Source organism: Acyrthosiphon pisum, chromosome A3 (assembly GCF_005508785.2).
Source record: "Acyrthosiphon pisum isolate AL4f chromosome A3, pea_aphid_22Mar2018_4r6ur, whole genome shotgun sequence".
Lineage (NCBI taxonomy): Eukaryota > Metazoa > Arthropoda > Insecta > Hemiptera > Aphididae > Acyrthosiphon > Acyrthosiphon pisum.
The window spans coordinates 21418862-21438428 of NC_042496.1; the positions used below are offsets into that span (position 1 = coordinate 21418862).

A 19567-nucleotide genomic window follows, 5' to 3' on the forward strand; every position below is an offset into this window, starting at 1 on the left:
AACTTTACGGTCTTTTTACTAATTCCTGCCTCATGACAAGTGTCCACTACATCAGTGACATTTTTATACGATTCAGGTGCTTCTTCCATTACCAATTTAGGTGAAGCCACTCGAATGGCAATCCCTTGTTTCTGCAATTTTTCTAATACATCATTATAGTCTATGTTCCTACGAGATTTAGCTCTCGACAATGCACGTCCCTGGAATAAAAAAACATCTCATTAATTGTATTAAAATTAAACAAGTAAACAAATTGAATAAAAAAAATCACTTATAGCTCCGTGGCATGTAGACCCAAATATTTCGTTCATACCCTGTTCAGTTCCAGTCAACACATATGAACAGGTACCCATAGTTCCACCGATCAATACTGGTTGACCGGTTAGTTGGTAGTCAACTGGAATAAGAGGATGATAAGGCGGAAATGCTCTTGTCGATCCCTGAAACAACGAATAAAATAATGTTGAGCAAATAGTATATTAAAATACAATAATAAATAACTTCTATAAACCTATGTTCTAAATACCTTTCTGTGCACCAATAAGTGTTTAGGTTTTCCATCAATATAGTGTTGTTCCATTTTTGCAATATTATGAGATACATCATATATGACGTGCATGTCTAAATCATCTGGAGTCAATTTGAATTGTTTTGCAAAAGCCTTTAAAAAAAAATAAATACCAATTAATTATTTATAAACAAATTGACAATATTGTTGTCACTATACATACTTGACGTGCTAAAAATGTCATTGAACTTCGATTCACCCAAGCAAAATTTGCAGCAGCTGACATGGCTTTTAAATAATTTTGACCTTCATTGGAATTGATACGAGCACAAGCTAATTGTCTGTCGTTAACTTCAATTTTGTCCCGTGCCATAGCCTTTTCCATTTCCAGTAAAGCATCTTAAGTAAAGAAAGTCTTAAATACATTTTTCTTTCCAATAAAATCATACTATTTACTATTTGGTTTATTTTTATAATTTATAATTAATATACTATTCAAATGTATTTATTTATCAATAATCATTTATGGCCATGTATTTTCTATAGAAGTTTTGAAAATATTAGTTTTACTTTATAGTTCAATACTTGTAAATAAATTATTTTTTAATTCAAAACTGTTCTAAGAGCCCGGATTTAGTTATAGTGAAGCTCAGCTGTTTAAATGCTTTTTAATTGAACAAAAAAAAAAAATGCATTAAAAAGTTAAAATATGCACTCTAAAATGTTCATTTAATGTATGCGAGTATAACAAATTATAAGCTGTAACTTTTTAATATCAGTAACACTATTGTAGCTGAAACTGCATGATCTTATAAAGTAAAATTAAACATTTATAGAAATTAATATTGGTCGATAACTGTCAACCAAAGTTGTATTTATGTTTTATTATTTTAAGAGATTAAGACACTAAATTAATAATTAAATAAGAAATAATAATTTAAGTAAAATAATGAAAATATAACCTAAAAACTAATTAAATTGTGAAAATATACATAATTTTATAAAATTTAAAAAACGTCATAGAACACAATATAATGTGCTCACATTGAATATTACATGACCACAAGAAAAAATATAGAAAAGCATCTTAATCTGGGCTATAGACATCAAAAATATGCAAATATAAATGTACTGATCAATGGATTTACAGAGATGACTCACAACATAATACAATTTATTAGACAAAAGCTGAGCGGCTTAGTATGTACGGAAAATTATCCCTTAAGAATTTTATCTTTCACTAAAAATACTAAGCAAGAAAGTCTTTTATAAAATGTGTTTCATATTTTTATATTTTTAATATAAGAGGTATTATATTAATTTATATTGAGCTTAAAAATCAATATTTCCTACATCTTATATTATCATAATATAATACAATATATAATACCAGTTGCTACTTGCTGTCCAAAACCACGACTTCCAGAATGTATCATAACGCATACTTGACCAACATTTTCAATTCCCATTTTCTTTGCTGCCCATTTATCATAAGCTTCATCAGCTACTTGTATTTCTGCATAGTGATTACCTGCTCCTAATGTTCCTAACTATAAAAAAGCATATAAATATTAAAAAATTCAAAACAATAATTGTGTTAGCACTTAAACCAGGCATCTCAAACACGTGGCCCTTGGCTCATTTTTTATAACTACTAAATACTAATATTAATGGATAATTGTAATTTTATAAAACAAATTAATAAAAAAATATAAAAAGTGGGCAAGAATGTATCGTTTTACTGTACAGTAGGTTACAAGTGGGTCACAGTAATGGATGGTGTTACATTTAAGTTCAATGATATAATATCATTGTACACAAAAAATGATTCTGAGTGAAGACTGACAGTCATACTATGATATATTACAAAGTATATTTGGTGATCTTATGATCTTAAGTTTATGAATTAACCTATTTACGTAGAACCTTGTTTTAGATTTTCAATCCTTAGCTATAAAAGTTTAGCAATTTATATATTTTTAAATTTAAATTTTGTTAAAATTTGAACTTTAAATGCTTGTAAAAATAATTTGTGCATATGTATTTTTAATATTTTTCCACTTCTAACGTAACAATATATCAGGAGCTTTATATTAAATTTTCAAGCTTTTTGAGCTAACGAATACAATTTTATTGACATTTATAAAAAAAAAAACTAAAAAAATTGAAAATGTCCGTAAGCAGCTCAAAATGAATCAAAATATTTTCAAATTTTATCAAGTATAGGAATTGATAAAATAAACATATGATGAAAATTTCAAGTGTCTTCGGTTTTTCGTTTTTAGAACCACAACAAAATAAAAAACTGCTATATGAGAAATCGAGTGAAATCATAAAAATTTAATTTGACTCTTTCAAAAAAAAAAAAACCCATTGTTGTAAAATCAATACATTGATTGCTCTGCTTAGAATTTATAACTGTCATTTGTGTCACAACTATGTTAGAGATAGGTATACATTATGTTACTTTTCTGTCTTATCTTCTGATAAACTGTGATCGGATAAATATTGTATAGTATTGTAAGTAATGAATAAAATATTATTTTTTTCAATACATTTGTATGTGCAGCCCACATATTAATCTATTCAATATATTTAGCTCAGTTAATACTTTGAGTTTGACATGCCTGGCTTAACTATGCAATATTCTTAATTTATAATTTACCTGTGGTAAACCTCTTTTTCTAGCTCTCATGCTAACTTTAGACGAATCTGCATTCAACATTCTACAATTTTCTTCACAATGTTCTTTGTCTTCAGCCCATGCATAGCCTGATATAAATATAATTTTTTAAAAATAATATTTAAAATTTTAATTTATATAACCTGATATTTACCTTCTCTTAGAGACCAATCCATCCCCATTTCAAGTGCTTCTTCTAAGTCGTTTGCATTCATCAGTATGATTCCTTTTGATCCTACCCCAACAGGAATATGATCAAACATGCTTGAGCTAATTGTTCCTAAATAGCATTGGGGTAATATTACATATGATAACATTTTGATAGCAAAAATTAAATTAGTATTATAATTTATAGTATTACTTTGATGGGCTGGACATCTTTTTCAAATAAGTTTGTCCGGAGTAATCGTACACCGCAATTAATGTCAAATCCTACACCACCAGGCGAAACAATAGATTGAGGATCATCTATATCAAATGCAGCCATATTTCCTAAAAAAAAAATAAAAATTATAAAGAACAATAAAAATTAATGCAAAGTGAAAACTAATCTTATACATACGCTTATTGCATATCTATAAGTGAAATCAATTTTCATAAATAATTATTATAATTTGTATGTATAATACTATAATATAAAAAGCCCAGGAAGAATCATTTGGAAATTCAACTACAGTGTACTCTCGATTATCTGCTCTGGAGAGAACAAACCATGTACATGATTAAATGCAATTAATGTACAACCCACGTTATCAGGTTATCAGTTAACCCAAAAATAAAAATAAAAAGAGTTCTCATTTACTTTTCCTTAAATACTGTATATTATATAATATTACAATATTTACATAATTATAATTTTTTAATAATTTAATTATTGAATTTTCGTTTTGAATTTAGCAGATTATCCGTGGAATTTGCTTATCTGTGAATGCTAAGCTACCATATTAAGCGGATAATATTAAAAGTACACTGTACTTTCTTACATATTAGTAAAAAAATACTATTAACCAACCTATAGCAAATCCATAACCAGAGTGTACATCTGGAAGCCCTATAGATTTATGAACAATGCCAGGTAACGCAGCCACATTAGCAATTTGTTTAACTCCAGGTAAAAATCCACCGATCATTCCTGGTCGACATGCACTTTGTAACTCTTCCAACATAAGTTTTTCCAAAAATGTATTCACATAAAATACCCCTTCAACCTATAAAAATGAACATTTTCTAATTAAAACCAAAAACATTTTAAGAAAATCCATACACTTACCCTCATATTTGGTTGAAATCCTTTCTTTATTTCCCATTTATATGGAGATTTTTTCTCTAGATATGCTAGTTCTTCATTATACGCTCTTACAACCATTTTGTTTCAATTATAACTTAGTTAGTTCCACTACGACTATAATAAAGGTATAGTACAAAATAAAGATATTATTATTTTCTGAGACTTGTATAATATTACATATTAATATATTATATTAAACAATAAATATTATAACTAATAATAACTATATAATATGGCTCATTAATTACAGAAGTACAAAATATTAATTTAAAATCGAATGTCGAGAATCGAGATTTGTGATTCACGTTATCATAATAAAAATATCTGTTATCATCCGTGTGATACGATGAAAATGGCTTAAATTCTCCTTGGTTTTTTAAAACGCGGGATTTAGGGAAAAATTAAAAACTATCAGAATAAAAGTTGACTATTTGGATTGTGAATTGATCACTGTGCAGTATGTATAAGTGTATTGTAACTGTATAGAACACTGCAACTCTGCATACCTTACCAATTACCATAGCCCGATTTGCAATATTAACTGAGTGACTGACTAATATCCTTCAATTTTGCATCAATTTGAATTTTTTTTTGAGATAATTGACGATTTTTTGTGAGGCATCTTTTGTATCAAAGTCACCGGCCCGGAAATCCTGTAAATCAGGCTCTTCGCGTTATACGTCTTATTATTTACGACTTATTTCGTGTATGCACGTCATTTCGTATTAAGAAGTTGGATTTTATATAATAAAGTTTTGTTATATAGATAATATAAGAATGGATAGGACCTGAAGAATACTGAATTGCAGGTGAACAACCAACAACTATTATATTTCCAGGTTTCAATCTGCCAATAACTCTGTAGATTACCTTAAATCGATTTACGACTGAGAAAGGCAAATGCCAACACCATAGGCGCAACTAGGGATGCTGAGGAGACTTGTGCACCCCTCAGTTTAAATATGCCCCCCCAAAATATAAAAGAATATTTCTATTATATTTTGATTATTTTGGAGTAAAAATGATCAATATAATATACAAAAATATTGTACTATATTACCTATATAATATTGTATATTGAGGAATAAAATATGTAGGTACTTATAACATAATATTATGATATAAATAATAATCTTTAGTTTATTTAATGCAGCGGTCTCAAAAATACGGTCCGCGGGCTACTTGTGGCCCGCTTACCCTTTTTATGTAGCACGCAATAAAAATACATTTTGAACAAAAATATAAAAAGAATTGTTAAAATTGTTAATTTTTTTTACGCATCATAAATACATAAAATATTATCTAAAGTTCATGTTTTATTATTACTTGTAAGTAATTTCATAGTATATTAAGTTACATTTAAATAAATGAATTTTGAATATATTTTTGCCTTAATTTTGTCTTTAGTTTTTAGTGTATAGCAGGAAATAGCAGAGGATAGAGATAGGTGGCAGTATGTTTATCTAGAGGTATGGTCTTAAATGGCCGAAACCAAAGAAGAAGAAGAAGATATATGTTATAATATATTATGTTATAATTTTTTTATTATTATTTAGAGATTATCAAAGTATTACCGGTTTCTAGTCTCCTACCACTCACTATTTCTATAGGGCTTCTTTATTCAACCTGTTTTAAATGTCGTTATACTGATTCATAAAAATGTTTTTACGGTCCTGGAACAAAGTGTTTATTTTGAGTGTGTGACGCCGGCCGGCGATAGTGGGTGATGTGTTTGGTGTTTGCTATTATAAAGTTTCCACATTGTGTATGCACTGTAGATAATGTTGTTAAATGTCTACTTGTAGAAGTTTATAGTTGTCTACTCTAATATGTAAATTCATGATAATATTTATTTTTTTCGTAAAAAATAGCACTATTTGTTATGTATGTTAATATGACTCGTGCAATTTGATCCCTAAAAAATAAATATGAATATTTAAAAACCATAAAGTAAAACAATTTCATCCAAAATAAATAATTAAATATTTTACAGATTATAATAAATACGTTCTATCATATAATAGATTTATTGTATTTAAGGTGGGTCCACTTGAAGCGGATTATTTAAGAAAATAATATTTGTGTAAGCTACTTAATTAATTTTTCTCAAGCAGAAAACTAAATATTTTCTTATATGTGTAGTAGGTAATATATAGGTCATAAATTTAATTAGGTAGGTGTGTTATTAAAAAAAAAATCAAAATTTTCCTTCGGCGCTAATATTTACAGCACGCTAAGTTTGATGTAGGCGTACAGGTTCAATATAAAATATATATATACAGTGCTATTATTATAAAACAATATAGGAACGATTGAAAATTAATTATTAAAGTATACCGTTAGTAGCGATGGATAATTATAACTTATAAGTTTGTGTTTTATGTACGCCCATTTTTCCTTCGGAATATTATGGCGATGGCCGTCGGTGAATTAGAAGGGATGTAAGTCATATACATTATCATAACAGTCCGTAACTATCCAACTACCTAGGTATAGGTTTATTTACACAATATTGTAATTTTATAGTCTCGGAATGACAGGAACCCTCCAGCATCCCAATACAGCAAACACTTATACAAAGTTACATAATATATAATATCAATAATACCCAGTAGGTTTAATATTTATAATATTTTATTGATCGATATGCTGTCAAATTTTAAAATACGAGCTCATAATTCATATCAATTAAAATTGTCTAGACGATTTCATTTGTTTGATTTCATGTTTTTTTTTTTTTTAAACTCATATCTATAATTGACATACAAACACGATCGCCAATAAATTAGCATGTGTTACTTGATATCAAGGTGCGTAGCCGCCATATAGAAAATTATAGCATTTGTTTTTTTTTATATAAAATAAAAAACTTATCGCGGTCAATAATCAACTAAATATTTATTAGTAATACCTTTGTCACCGTCATGTTTCTACCTCTTATTTATTTTACCAGCTCTTTTTGTTATATATTATCAATTTATCGTGTATATTCGCGTTATATTTTAACCCACTATTATAGATACGGAAACCAAGACCGTTAAAATTTTTATGAAATTATAGTTTATAATTCGACACGCACAAACATTCTGTATATATTATTTAGAGGTATATGTGCCTATAGTATTTTATTATTAATCACATTATACCTATTATTTGCAATGTTATACTTATTATTATATGACGTCTAGACACTGGCCCATATAAAAAGAAACGTTCACGCCCTGTGGTACCACAGTGCACCAGTAAAGGCTTTCAGCGATGCAACGCATAGACACCATCAACATGTTCTTGCAAATGACTGGGTGCACCGACAGCAAGGCAATGCTTTACTTGACGTACTTCGAATTTTTGATCACGTTCTATTACTTAATCGCCGCGTACGCGTCGATCGTGCATTTCGAACAGAGCGTGACCATCCAGCTGTTCGCGCTGTTGTGCATGTTGATCGAGTGCGTGATACTGCTGAACATCACTTTTCGGCTCTACCACAAAAATCACATCCGCGAGATGCACCAGTACTCGAGACGGCTGGGAATACCGGACAGCTATCGGTCGGTGATAAACGTAATAACGAAATACCACCTGATAGCTTCGAACATTTTTGTCGTTTTCCCGGTCACGTACGCGATTTTCTGCGACTCGGTGCGCGTCGGAGACCCCTTCACGTTTCCTTTCTTGGACGTGTTACCGATGCACACCGACAATCTCGCGATTTACGCGTGCAAATACTTGGTGTACGCGATATCCGTGTACATAGCACACGTCGAACTCTGTTTTATAAACACGACGTTCATATATTACGTGGGCGTTTTGAAACACAGATTAGAGACCATTGTACAAACGATCGGAGAAGCTTTTGCCGACAACGACGAACAAAAGTTTAAATATGCGATCATTCAACATCAAAAGTTACTATCGTGAGTTGGAAAATGTGTATTTTATATTGATGACTGGTCGATCTTGATTTTGTTGTCGAATAAGCTATTTATTTCCGTTATGATGATATATACTTAAAAATGAAAACTTAAAATACGCAGACACGTATACCTAACAATAATATTATATGTGTGTATACCTACTTGTACCTACATCTATATATTCGTGACTTCGACAAATTTTGTCAATATTTTAAAATCAAACGCTTATGTAAAAAAAAATTGTACCTACCTACGTATTTTCAATTTCAATACTTTTTAATGGACATAAGAACATTTATATAGGTACCTATGTGAGATTTTGTATTCAATTTTCAAGCTTCTTCACTCACAAACAAAAATTTGATAAATTGAAATAAAGTAAAAAATGTTGAAGATTTCAAATACTTAAATTTTTTTTTTTATTATCTATAAATAGCATAAAAAGAACCAAAACATTTTAAAAATGACAGCATGTTTAAATGTTTAATGCCAATATTAATATTTAGTATTTATTGAATTCAATACTGAAGTTTTCTACAGTTTTCATTATTGAATTACAACAAAAACCAAAAGATTTTGTTTAATACTGGTTTTCCGTAAACATGCCGGTTTTTCCTTAATTTCTTAATATTGTTTTGAAAAGTACTGGGAATTTTTACTTTTGTCCTATCACAGTACCAACTATATTGAACATTTTTACTGTTCCTACAGCGTCGTCAGACACAATAATCACATAAAATATTTAAACATCATTATTAAACCAATACATTCTTCATACAGAAACCATATAAACTGTAAATGGATGGATTACACACTGTTATTTTTATTAATTTCAGATATTTTAATACAATGAAAATAGTATTTTCAAAACCGATATTACTGTCAATGTCATTCAATGCGATATATTTTGGTTTGACTACTTCTTTTGTGATTCAAGCTATTCGGGTGAGTATTCATAAAATATAACATACAAGACCAACATTTTTATTTAACATTACTATTTTCTTAAAATAAATTAAATAAACATAAGACGAGAAGTCCACACTCTATGATAATTTTTATTAACTTTATGTAATCGGGACTATTTGGGTAATGATAATAGACAGATTTTATTATTTTATATTATTACCCAACCCCAGAGCTTGCAAATTGAAAAAAACATAAAGGGAATGTAAAAAACTGCATACCCGAATATTATATTTCATTGATTAGAATATGATTTAAAAAGGTACGCTAAATATTTTTAAAAAAACAAGGGGTATTCCATCCCCTAGCGTCGCCCACAAAAACAAGTACTGCCCAACCGGCCTTTTTAAGTTAATACAAATTCTCAATGGAATTTGTTAAACAAATATACAATACAACCAATATATCGAAGTATAAAACAAATTTTAAATGTAAACATAAAAATATTTTTTTGAAATAAATTACATAAGTATAAGTACCTAATGCAATAATAATAATTAAAAATATAATTTCCTTTTTTAGGGTTATATTAATCAAGCAATATTATCAATATGTATAGCAAGCAGTGCAGCAGCTGTTATAAATATTACAATATATACTTTTTATGGAAGTGAGCTTATGGATTTAGTAAGTATAATATTTAAAAATTCAGAAATATGCAACGTAGTTTTTGAAAATGTAATTAATTTTTAAAATATTTTTTAGCACGATAAAATATTACATGTTCTTTTTGATAATGCATTTTTTTATGTAAGCAAATCGTTTAAAAGCTCTATTTTAATAATGATGACAAGAGTTACAATACCGTTAAAATTTACTGTTGGTTACATTTTTACAATCAATTTAAATTTACTTCTTAAGGTAAGTGAATAAATTATGTATTATAAAATAAGTTATAACTTACTAAACTATGATTACATGATGATGTTTTCTTTAGAAAAAAAATATAACGGCAATTAATATGAATAGATATGTACCTACCTATATTGCATAAACTCTATCTATATGGAATTCTATAAAAATCATTAAAATTTATTAAATATTTTTTAATTTATTAAAATAGTTATAAGAATATTAGGGTTATAATTAATTTTCAAGTGTAATAAATATAATTATAATGTATCATTAGTACATTTAATAGAAACACCTAATATAATGTTAAATGTATAGCCATATATTATGTACTTAATTACACGTGTAATATCACAATTCACAACGTCACAAGTTTATGAAGTGAAAAAAAATCTGTTTGCGGTGATAAATATTGTATATTCAATAATAATAATAATTTATAATAATTTTATTTGTTTATTAACTGAAATGTTGATTAGAAGATAAGTCTGTGGCTGTCGGTGCTACAAAAAGTATAATGTATTAAATTATACATAATTAATGAATACGAAATACCTACAATAATTGTATAAATAATAATTATTAGTCAATACGAATAGCTTAACCCTAATACCATAAATAATGACATAAAAAGTAAAACTATTGTAAAACCAGTATGTATATTTCTAGCTTCTAGTTGATACAATAATCAATGGTACCTACCTACTAACAAATCGAGTATACCATATAGGTATTATTTTTTACAACCACTATTCGATAGTACCATAGATTAAATGAGCATCTATAGTATCTACTTGGGTATCTTGCCATTGCTTGGATCACTAGTGAGTCAAATCACTCAAATCAAAATTAAAATAATGAGATATATATAAATGATTGCATTGGCGTTGCCTATTTATAGTGTTATTTAATCTATGATACTACTATAATAGCTTATTTAAAAGTTGTGTACTATTTAAGAGGATGCTACCCATGCATTTGTTTTCTCCGTCTTACACACGTATGACATATCAAATTTTCGTTCACTAGTTTCAATAGTGTGCTAGTTTTGATATTAGAGTGATTTGACCTATTATTTTTTTTTTTTGACAATTATATTATCTGTGCTTAAGCGTTGGATTTCATTTTCAAGTAAGATATGGGTATGTAAAATGTCAACAATTAAAAATTCTCATACTTATCTCGCTTGAAAATGAAAATGTCAAAAAAATCGGCAACGCTTAAGCACAGATAATGTTCTTACCTAAAAGTTTTATAATAGGTCAATTCACTCTAGTATCAAAACTAACAGCACACTATTGAAACTAGTGAACGACAATTTTTTTGTCATGCGTGTGTAAGACGGAGGCAACAAATGTATGGGTAGCGTCCTCTTAACATAAATTACAAAGCACATACCTAAAAATTGTTATTTTTTTAAAGGTTTTTAGTTTTATTTTATAAATTTTTTAAAAATATTTTTAAGTGCACAAGAATCTAATGTATAAATATATATTATAATAAAACTAAAAACTAAATTTAGGAACTGAACCATGATTCTAAAATATTATTTAAATTGCATTTAATTTCTTTTTAAACATTTCATTTTAGATTTTAAAGATGTCGTATACAGTGTTGAATGTGCTATTGTCATCCGAAACAATAAAACCTCACAAGTTGTCATAATAGCGAAATAAAATATAAATAGGTGAGTTTGTATTTTTGTAATATTTGAATTGACTTTATCACACCTCTAAATAGCTATTTTCAGTATGTTATTATAATTACACCTAGCTGGTAACATATATTGTACATTTTGTATCAAGGCTGGCCAGGCTGGGTATTAATGAGTTAAAAAGTTAAGTTAAGTTACTTTTAAGTTACAAAGTTACATAACGACTAACGAGTTACTTTGTTTTTAAAATTAACTTCTAACTAAACGAATTAAATTGTTTTCAATGTTATGAAGTAAGTTATGAGTTAATTAATTGTATTGTCACGTTAAGTTATTTTTTTTCTGAAGTATATATAGGTATTAACTACTACGTTATTTGTAAGCTTTAAAAAAGGTATCATTTTTAATGAATAATAAAATAACTGATTTTTAACCAAGGTAGGTAAGTTACTTTTATTTCCTAGTGATCTTGTAACTTTTACAAGTTTAAAAAAAATAAAAGTAACTATTAACTTACATTTTTCTATGTTCAAATAACTTAAAAAAAAAATACTTGACTTGCCCAGTCTTCTATTGAATCGTATTGTATAATATAGTTGTCAGTCTGTGGAAAAAAGTCCCGGTAAAAAAAGTGATAAACTTACGTGATAAAAGTCCCGAAATACTTATTCGTGTACAATGATTGTACTTTGTATTTTGTTATTGTTATTTGACGGAACTGATTAAATTGATTAATATTTAATATACATAGATTATACTATTATTTTTACAATGGTACATCGCCACATCGGTACCTATCATATTATGCCTATTGCCTATATAGTATATTCAACTATATTGAATTTATTGATTATTTACTTTTTTTCCTAGATTCATAAATCCTAACTAGGTACCATATTATTTGACAATTTATATTCATATTGACAATATTGATTATTGACAATGTATTTTGAATGTTGAGCCTTTAAAAATAACTTTTATTTATATAATATATTATAATATTATGCTATCATTTATTTTAGTCTAGACTTAATTCATCATTATCAAGTAGCATTAGAAGTTGTCCGTGGTTCAACGATATTTCGACATAACTACGTATTTTATGACTAATTATAATGAGTATCATCAGTCATCATCAGCTCCAATGCGACGAAACACATCACCTGTTTTCCGAGAATTACGAGTCGAAGGCGTAGATTCACAACTCTCACTAATCAGTAATCACTATTACTATAATAGTATAATACCTAGGTTGGTAATAATTTATTATCTATTGTTAAAAAGCTAAAAAAAAAACATAATACTGTAGTTAAACTAACTATTTAACTAAAGAATTTATTATAAAGTCATATTATATAGGCGCACTTTCAGTTTTTTTACTTAGAGGTGCTTTACATATTTAGATGAAACAGACCAGGGCTGTGCCCCCACACCCTCTGTCCAATTACCTTTAAAATATAAGACTTTATAGTTTCTTTAATATAACAGTGGTGACCACCTACGGCCCACGATAGTTTATTAACCGGCCCGCTAAAGTATTAAATCAAAATCGAAAAAAAAATTCAGTAAAAAAAGGTTGGGCGCCACTGCAGTAATATAATATACCTAACATAATAATATATTAATAATTGTTTGTGCATCATTTCATGCTCAACAAAATAAGCGTCGGACGAGTCACTACGTCCGTATATCCACATTGAGCAGCGCTTGACTTTAACCGCGGCGGTTACCGGGCTTGTCCCGTATCACACCGGCGGAGGATTACTGCAGGCTCATGCGGCAAACTCGCGTGCACTGCTGTGGTTCGTCTAGTCTGGCTGTTTTCAAACTCAGACGTCCCGATCGAAACTCGCATCGGGACGTACTCGCGGATGTCGGCCGAAGTAACCCGCGCTGCGATGGTCGACGTCGAACTAGAACAGCGTCTCGGCGGATCCGCAAGATCGCCGCTTGACTGCTCACGTCCGCTTTGGCCGGCAGAACCCGCAGGCAGCGTCTCGATCTTGATTTCGGTCGATATCGGCTCTTGCATGGAGGCCGGCAGACGGTGAATCGATCGATACCGCCTCCTGCATGGACAGGCGGCAACCAGGTATGACTTGATGCCGAAGCCGTCTGCACCGCGTGTTAGGCATTGAACTGTATATCGTTCAATCGTCGCCGGACCCGTGCGAAATTACCACGACTTACCAACACGATTTTTCAGGTCAGGCCATTTGTCATTTCTTAGCCCGTCGATACATAAGTGCATCGCGGTCGAACCGGCGGACGGTGAGCAAATCTCGACTTCGGCCGATATATTCTGTACTGCAAGTGCAGCGACATTCAACACGATCATAGATACACACCATATTATTATATTATATAAGAAAAGTGCATTATAACTTTTAGAATATTATAATGAATTGCTCAATTTAACAATTGTACAGAAACGACTAATTTTTTGTATTATTATAATTATTATTTACTTTTGCACAAGTTGTGTTATTAATTAACTATAATATTTTAAACTGTACAAGTTTTATATATGGCTATCGTCCATTGGCCATCGTTAATTATAGGTAGGGTGATAAAATAATGGTATACCTATAGGTATATATGCCAATACAATTTACAAACTATACGGAACATTAACTCTTTGTTAAATGTACTCAATAATATACAATGCACTGAATAACGCGTCACAGCACTATATTTTACCGTTATATAAGTAGTTTATTTTATTTTAACAGTAGCCTTGTATAGTAGCAGTGTGCCTAAAAAAATTTTATACTTATGACTTATGAGTTATTTATTATATTAGCATTTTGCGAAGACAAATCGACATAACAAAATACAATACTGTATGAATCCTAAGCAATTTATTTTTATACAACGAACAATAATTTACCCTAAGAAATTAAAAACTATTGTACAATGCACCTGCAATCTGCACTATGTGTAATATAAATCATATAAATAGTTTTTATAATTTAATCAAAAAAAAAACTTAAAAGACACTAATTATCTTATATAAATCGACTTTTACATATAAAATAAAATTCTATATGATATGTCAACGGCACTGTCAAAGTGTCAATAGCAGTAATTGCTACAACTGTTGTAGTTTGACCGCCGATGTGCTCGCCGAAAAGAGACGTATTTTTGGTAACACCAAATAAATATTCTTTTCCGTGCACCCAAACTTTGTTTCAATTCTTTTTATTTGGCGACCACTCCTTAGAAATACCTAAAATTACAATATTTCAACAATTCAGTGTGGGGTAAACGCGGAAAGAATGCGCGGTAAACAGTTTGTGGTTCGTCCACACAAAAAGTGTGCGGTAAACGGTTGTGTGTTCGGTACTCAACTCGGTTTTGTTCTCGTGTTAATGGTAAACTATCGAGTTTACGCAAGTGCCTATTGTAGGCGTTTTGGACAAATATTATTACCATAATATATTTTTTTTTTTTTTGTATTCTATCGTTTCGTACCGCGGAAGTTGTACGAAGATCAGGCTAATATTAGCTGGGGCCGTTCGACGACTACGAAATCATCCGTTATCGGCGAGTGGCTTAACGAAGTGAGTTGTACCAGTATATTATTTAAAACAATTTTTAAAATGACAAATTAACTTAAAAAATGAAAATGTTCAATTAATATATAACTTCATAACTTTCTGCGAGACTGTTTTGAATTTTTTTAGTTTTTTTTTCTATAAATATCAATAAAGTTTTATCTGTTGGGCCAAAAAGTGTAAAAATTTAATACAAGGCTCCCGATATATTGTTACAATAGCAATTGAAAAATATTAAAAATACATAGGTACAAATTTTTTATTATAGCATTTAAATTTCGAACTTTGACAACATTTATCAAAATCTGGAAGATTATCAATCATTGTAATTAATAAATTATAAAATTTCAGTTTTTATAGCTAAGGATTGAAAATTTAAAACAATAGTCCATGTACCTAAGTAGTTAATTGTTACCAAAAAATTTAAAAAATACACAAGCATCAGGGAATGTTGATGGGTCGGTCGAATAATCGAATTATTGAATTATACCCCCATGGGGCAGGCTAATAAGTAACTTAATACAATTTTTATATTAGGAGGTAGTTTTAATTACTGAAACTTTCTCAGTTTTTGGTATATTTAAAATGTATAGAACATAACATAAATAATACGATAGTAAACATACCTAAGACAAATCTTGAAGTATAGGCTGCTCCTCAAAGGGTTAAGTCATATTACCATCAAAGTGTTCTATAACTCTTCTTTCCTATTATAAATAAAAATTAATTAGAGGAAATTAATACTCCCACTATTCTAAACCTTACTTGTTCCGGCTGGCGTGCAGCGACCGGCCCAATTCTGTTATAAGCATTAGTTAACTCTTCTATTAAGGCTATTTCCGCCAAGTCCCGCAATGTTGATATTATAAATCGTAAGTTTTGTTCAGCCATTTTTAATAAGCTATGAGATACGGAATGGTGCTTGTGTTCTAAAAGCTTCAATTCTGATGTTTAACCCTTTGAGTGCCATAGACGCACAAATGCGTGCATCATAAAACAACCGTCAAGTGCCACGGACGCATAATATTATTATATTATAATAATATGCGTCTTTGCTTGTTAAAATCACGGTTTAAGATATACGGTATATCTTAAACCGTGGTTAAAATCATTTACTGCCGTTATCAATACTTTAATGTAATCTTTTTTCTATGGCCGTGACTTATAACTACTAATAATAATGTGCCACGATGGGAAAAAGTTTGGGAACCACTGGGTTAAACATTAAATTTGTTCTCTCAGGTACTCAAGACGTATAGGTCATCATGGTTCGCATTTGAAAGCCTTGAGTTTTTAATGAACAAAGATAATCCTCGTTGAGTCGGTTTATGAGTTTGTAACTTAAGAGTTAAAAGGCAATGTTTAAATTTGTTATATTATAAATTATAAGTAAATATGTTGCATATTTTTTTTTTACATACACTATAAACCAACTTTTAAAAATGCAGTTCACTTGGAAGTTGACAACTATAAACTTTTAGATATAATAAACATTTTATTTTTATTTTTCATGGAAATTTCATGAAATTTTAAAACCCTATGACTATACACCATAAAAAATTGAAAAAATGTTTGATTCATTTTGAGCTATTTACGGACAATTTCAAATTTTAATTGTTTTAGTTTTTTTTTTCTACAAATATCAATAAAATTGTATTTGTTGAGCCAAAAAATGTGAAAATTTAATATAAGGCTCCTGATATATTGTTACAATAGCTGTTGAAAAATATTAAAAATACATAGGCACAATTTTTTTGAATCAATAGGTATTTAAAGTTCGAATTTTGACAAAATTTAATAATTATTTTGTAGTTAAAAATTTATAAAATGTTCAACTTTTATAGCAAACTATTAAAAATTTAAAACAGGGTTCCACGAAAATAGGTTATATAAATTACTTTATTCACAATTATATCATCATATATATTTAGTATATAATATCATAAGCTGACTAACCGTTTTCGCTCAAAATCGTCTTTCTTATACATTGGTATTATATCATTGAATTCAAATTCAACACCATCCATAGTCCATACAGTAACTCACCTGTAACCTACTGTATACCAGAGCGACACCTACTTACCCACCTTTGTTTTAAATATTATAATGTTATATTTGTAAATAATTGTAATTAGAGAGAGAATATACAATTATACATAAAATACATATTATATAATTATATTAAAGTTCAGTTGAATGCAGTCTTGTAAATTATTCGAATAAAAGTATTCAAATAAAAGTATTTGAATACTTTTTTTGTATTCGAATGCTATTTTAAATACTTTTTTTAAGAAGTATTCGAATACGTATTCTGAATACTTTTATTTGTATTTTTTATTCATTGAAAAAATACTTTTTTCCGATCCATAAAAATAGTTTTAAATTTGTGACAAGACATATTATAAATCATGAACATTAATTTTATTCTTTAAACGAAATATGATATTGGCCCATGATATGATTATTTTTATAAACACCAATGTGTTGTATCCCGTATGGCCTGTATCGGCCAAATCATGTGTGGTCAAAATGTATAAATATAACTTATGATTACGTTATATGTTTAATTAAAAATTATTAATTTTAAATATCAATCATTCAAAAACTGTCAAAAACTAGTTGTGAAAAAAAGTATTCTGATAGTATTCGAATACTTTTTAAAGTATTCGAATATGTATTCTGAATTTATTTTTTAAGAACTATTCGAATACGTATTCTGAATACTTTAATTCTCATTTATTCGAATATGTATTCCGAATACAAAGTAAAAGTATTCTTTACAAGACTGGTTGAATGTAATTTTATGTATTGGCATTGAGTATAGATAGTACTATAGATAGTACTATCTATACTCAATGGTATTGGGTAAAGATAACTATGTTTAGTATTGCCATGTCTTCTAATGTACACAATAGTCAAAATTTGAAAATTCCAAGGTTCTTATGGCAAAAATAGTCATGAGGTAATATGATGTCAGGGCATTTATTTAGTAAAATTGAGAGGAACCTTAATTTTATTTTTTAACATGTTGATTAAACTATTCAGTAGATGGGATGTTATATGAATGATTATTGTTGAGGGTGGTTGGTTGCTTCTTATGTTTCGCTATATCTATATTTTTAAGGATAGCCGCCACTGGCACGTGAGGTCTAATCCGGCTGTTTTCAAACTCGGACGTCTCGATCGAAACTCGCACCGGGACGTACTCGGCATCGAACCAAAACGGCGTCTCGGCGGTTCCACAATATCACGGCTTGACTGCTTGTCTGCTTCACGTCCACTTCGGCAGCGTCTCGATCTTCACTTCGGTGCCAACTGAAGTCTTTATTGCCGTGTTGACGAACGAAATATAATGACAGAACTTTGGACTGGCATAATTTGCTCGACCGAAACCGTTTGCATCGCTCACCGGCAGACGGTGAATCGATATGTGATGCCGAAGCCGTCTGCACCGCATGTTTGGCATTGAACTGTGTTGACGGACCGGTGCGAAATTACCGCTACTTACCAACACGATTTTGCAGGTCAGTCCATTACTCAGCCCGTCGATAACTCGGTGCATCGCGGTCGAACCGGCGGACGGTGAGCAAATCTCGACGTCGGCCGATGTTTTTTGTACTGAAAGTGCAGCGATATTCGACATGATCATAGATACGCACCACATTATAATAATATATAAGAAAAGTGCGTTATAACTTTTAGAATATTATAATGAGTTATTCGTATAGTGTTCGTTGTAACAATAATACAGAAATAATATTATGCTGTGATAGTGTGGTCTGTGACACAGAAACGACTAATTTATTATATTATTTACTTTTACACAAGTTATGTTATTAATTAACTAAGTTAACCTATACAAGTTTTATATATGGCCATCGTCCATTGTCCATCGTTAATTATAGGTAGGGTGATAGAATAATGGTAGGCCGGTATATACCAATACAATTTACAAACTACGGAACATTAGCTCTTAGTTAAATTTACTTAATATACAATACATTGAATAACGCGTCATAGCAGTATATTTTACCGTTATATAAGTAGTTCATTTATTTTAACAGTACATAGTAGCAGTGAGCCTAAATAATTTTTATACTTGTGAGTTATTTATTATATTAGCATTTTGCGAACAAAATCGG

General features: G+C 29.5%; 2 protein-coding genes across 2 annotated transcripts in view; one reads left to right on the forward strand and one right to left on the reverse strand.

Moving 5' to 3' along the window:
- LOC100163717 (mutS protein homolog 4-like) overlaps positions 1-4691 on the reverse strand; it is a 13595-nt gene extending 8904 nt beyond the window's left edge. Inside the window, 11 exon segments of the mRNA XM_029491219.1 lie at positions 4-200; positions 276-440; positions 527-661; positions 732-907; positions 1899-2058; positions 3174-3280; positions 3346-3453; positions 3456-3471; positions 3553-3683; positions 4204-4399; positions 4462-4691. Coding sequence (XP_029347079.1) covers positions 4-200; positions 276-440; positions 527-661; positions 732-907; positions 1899-2058; positions 3174-3280; positions 3346-3453; positions 3456-3471; positions 3553-3683; positions 4204-4399; positions 4462-4557 — 1487 coding nt within the window. The 5' untranslated portion in view covers positions 4558-4691.
- Positions 4692-7485: 2794 nt separating this feature from the next.
- On the forward strand, positions 7486-14236 carry LOC107884061 (odorant receptor 43b-like). Its single transcript, XM_029491705.1, has 6 exons — positions 7486-8396; positions 9233-9341; positions 9885-9989; positions 10068-10223; positions 11805-11901; positions 12891-14236. Exons 1-5 carry the CDS (start codon positions 7738-7740, stop codon positions 11877-11879), a joined length of 1104 nt encoding a protein of 367 aa, XP_029347565.1. The 5' UTR covers positions 7486-7737; the 3' UTR covers positions 11880-11901; positions 12891-14236.
- The last annotated feature ends 5331 nt before the right edge of the window (positions 14237-19567 follow it).

Bases quoted from the DNA above. Each gene is read 5' to 3' on its own strand.
- LOC107884061 (XM_029491705.1), top strand. From the start codon at position 7,738: ATGCAACGCATAGACACCATCAACATGTTCTTGCAAATGACTGGGTGC. The intron at 9,990-10,067 runs GTAAGTATAATA...AATATTTTTTAG, and splicing joins GAAGTGAGCTTATGGATTTA to CACGATAAAATATTACATGT. The intron at 10,224-11,804 runs GTAAGTGAATAA...ATTTCATTTTAG, and splicing joins ATTTAAATTTACTTCTTAAG to ATTTTAAAGATGTCGTATAC.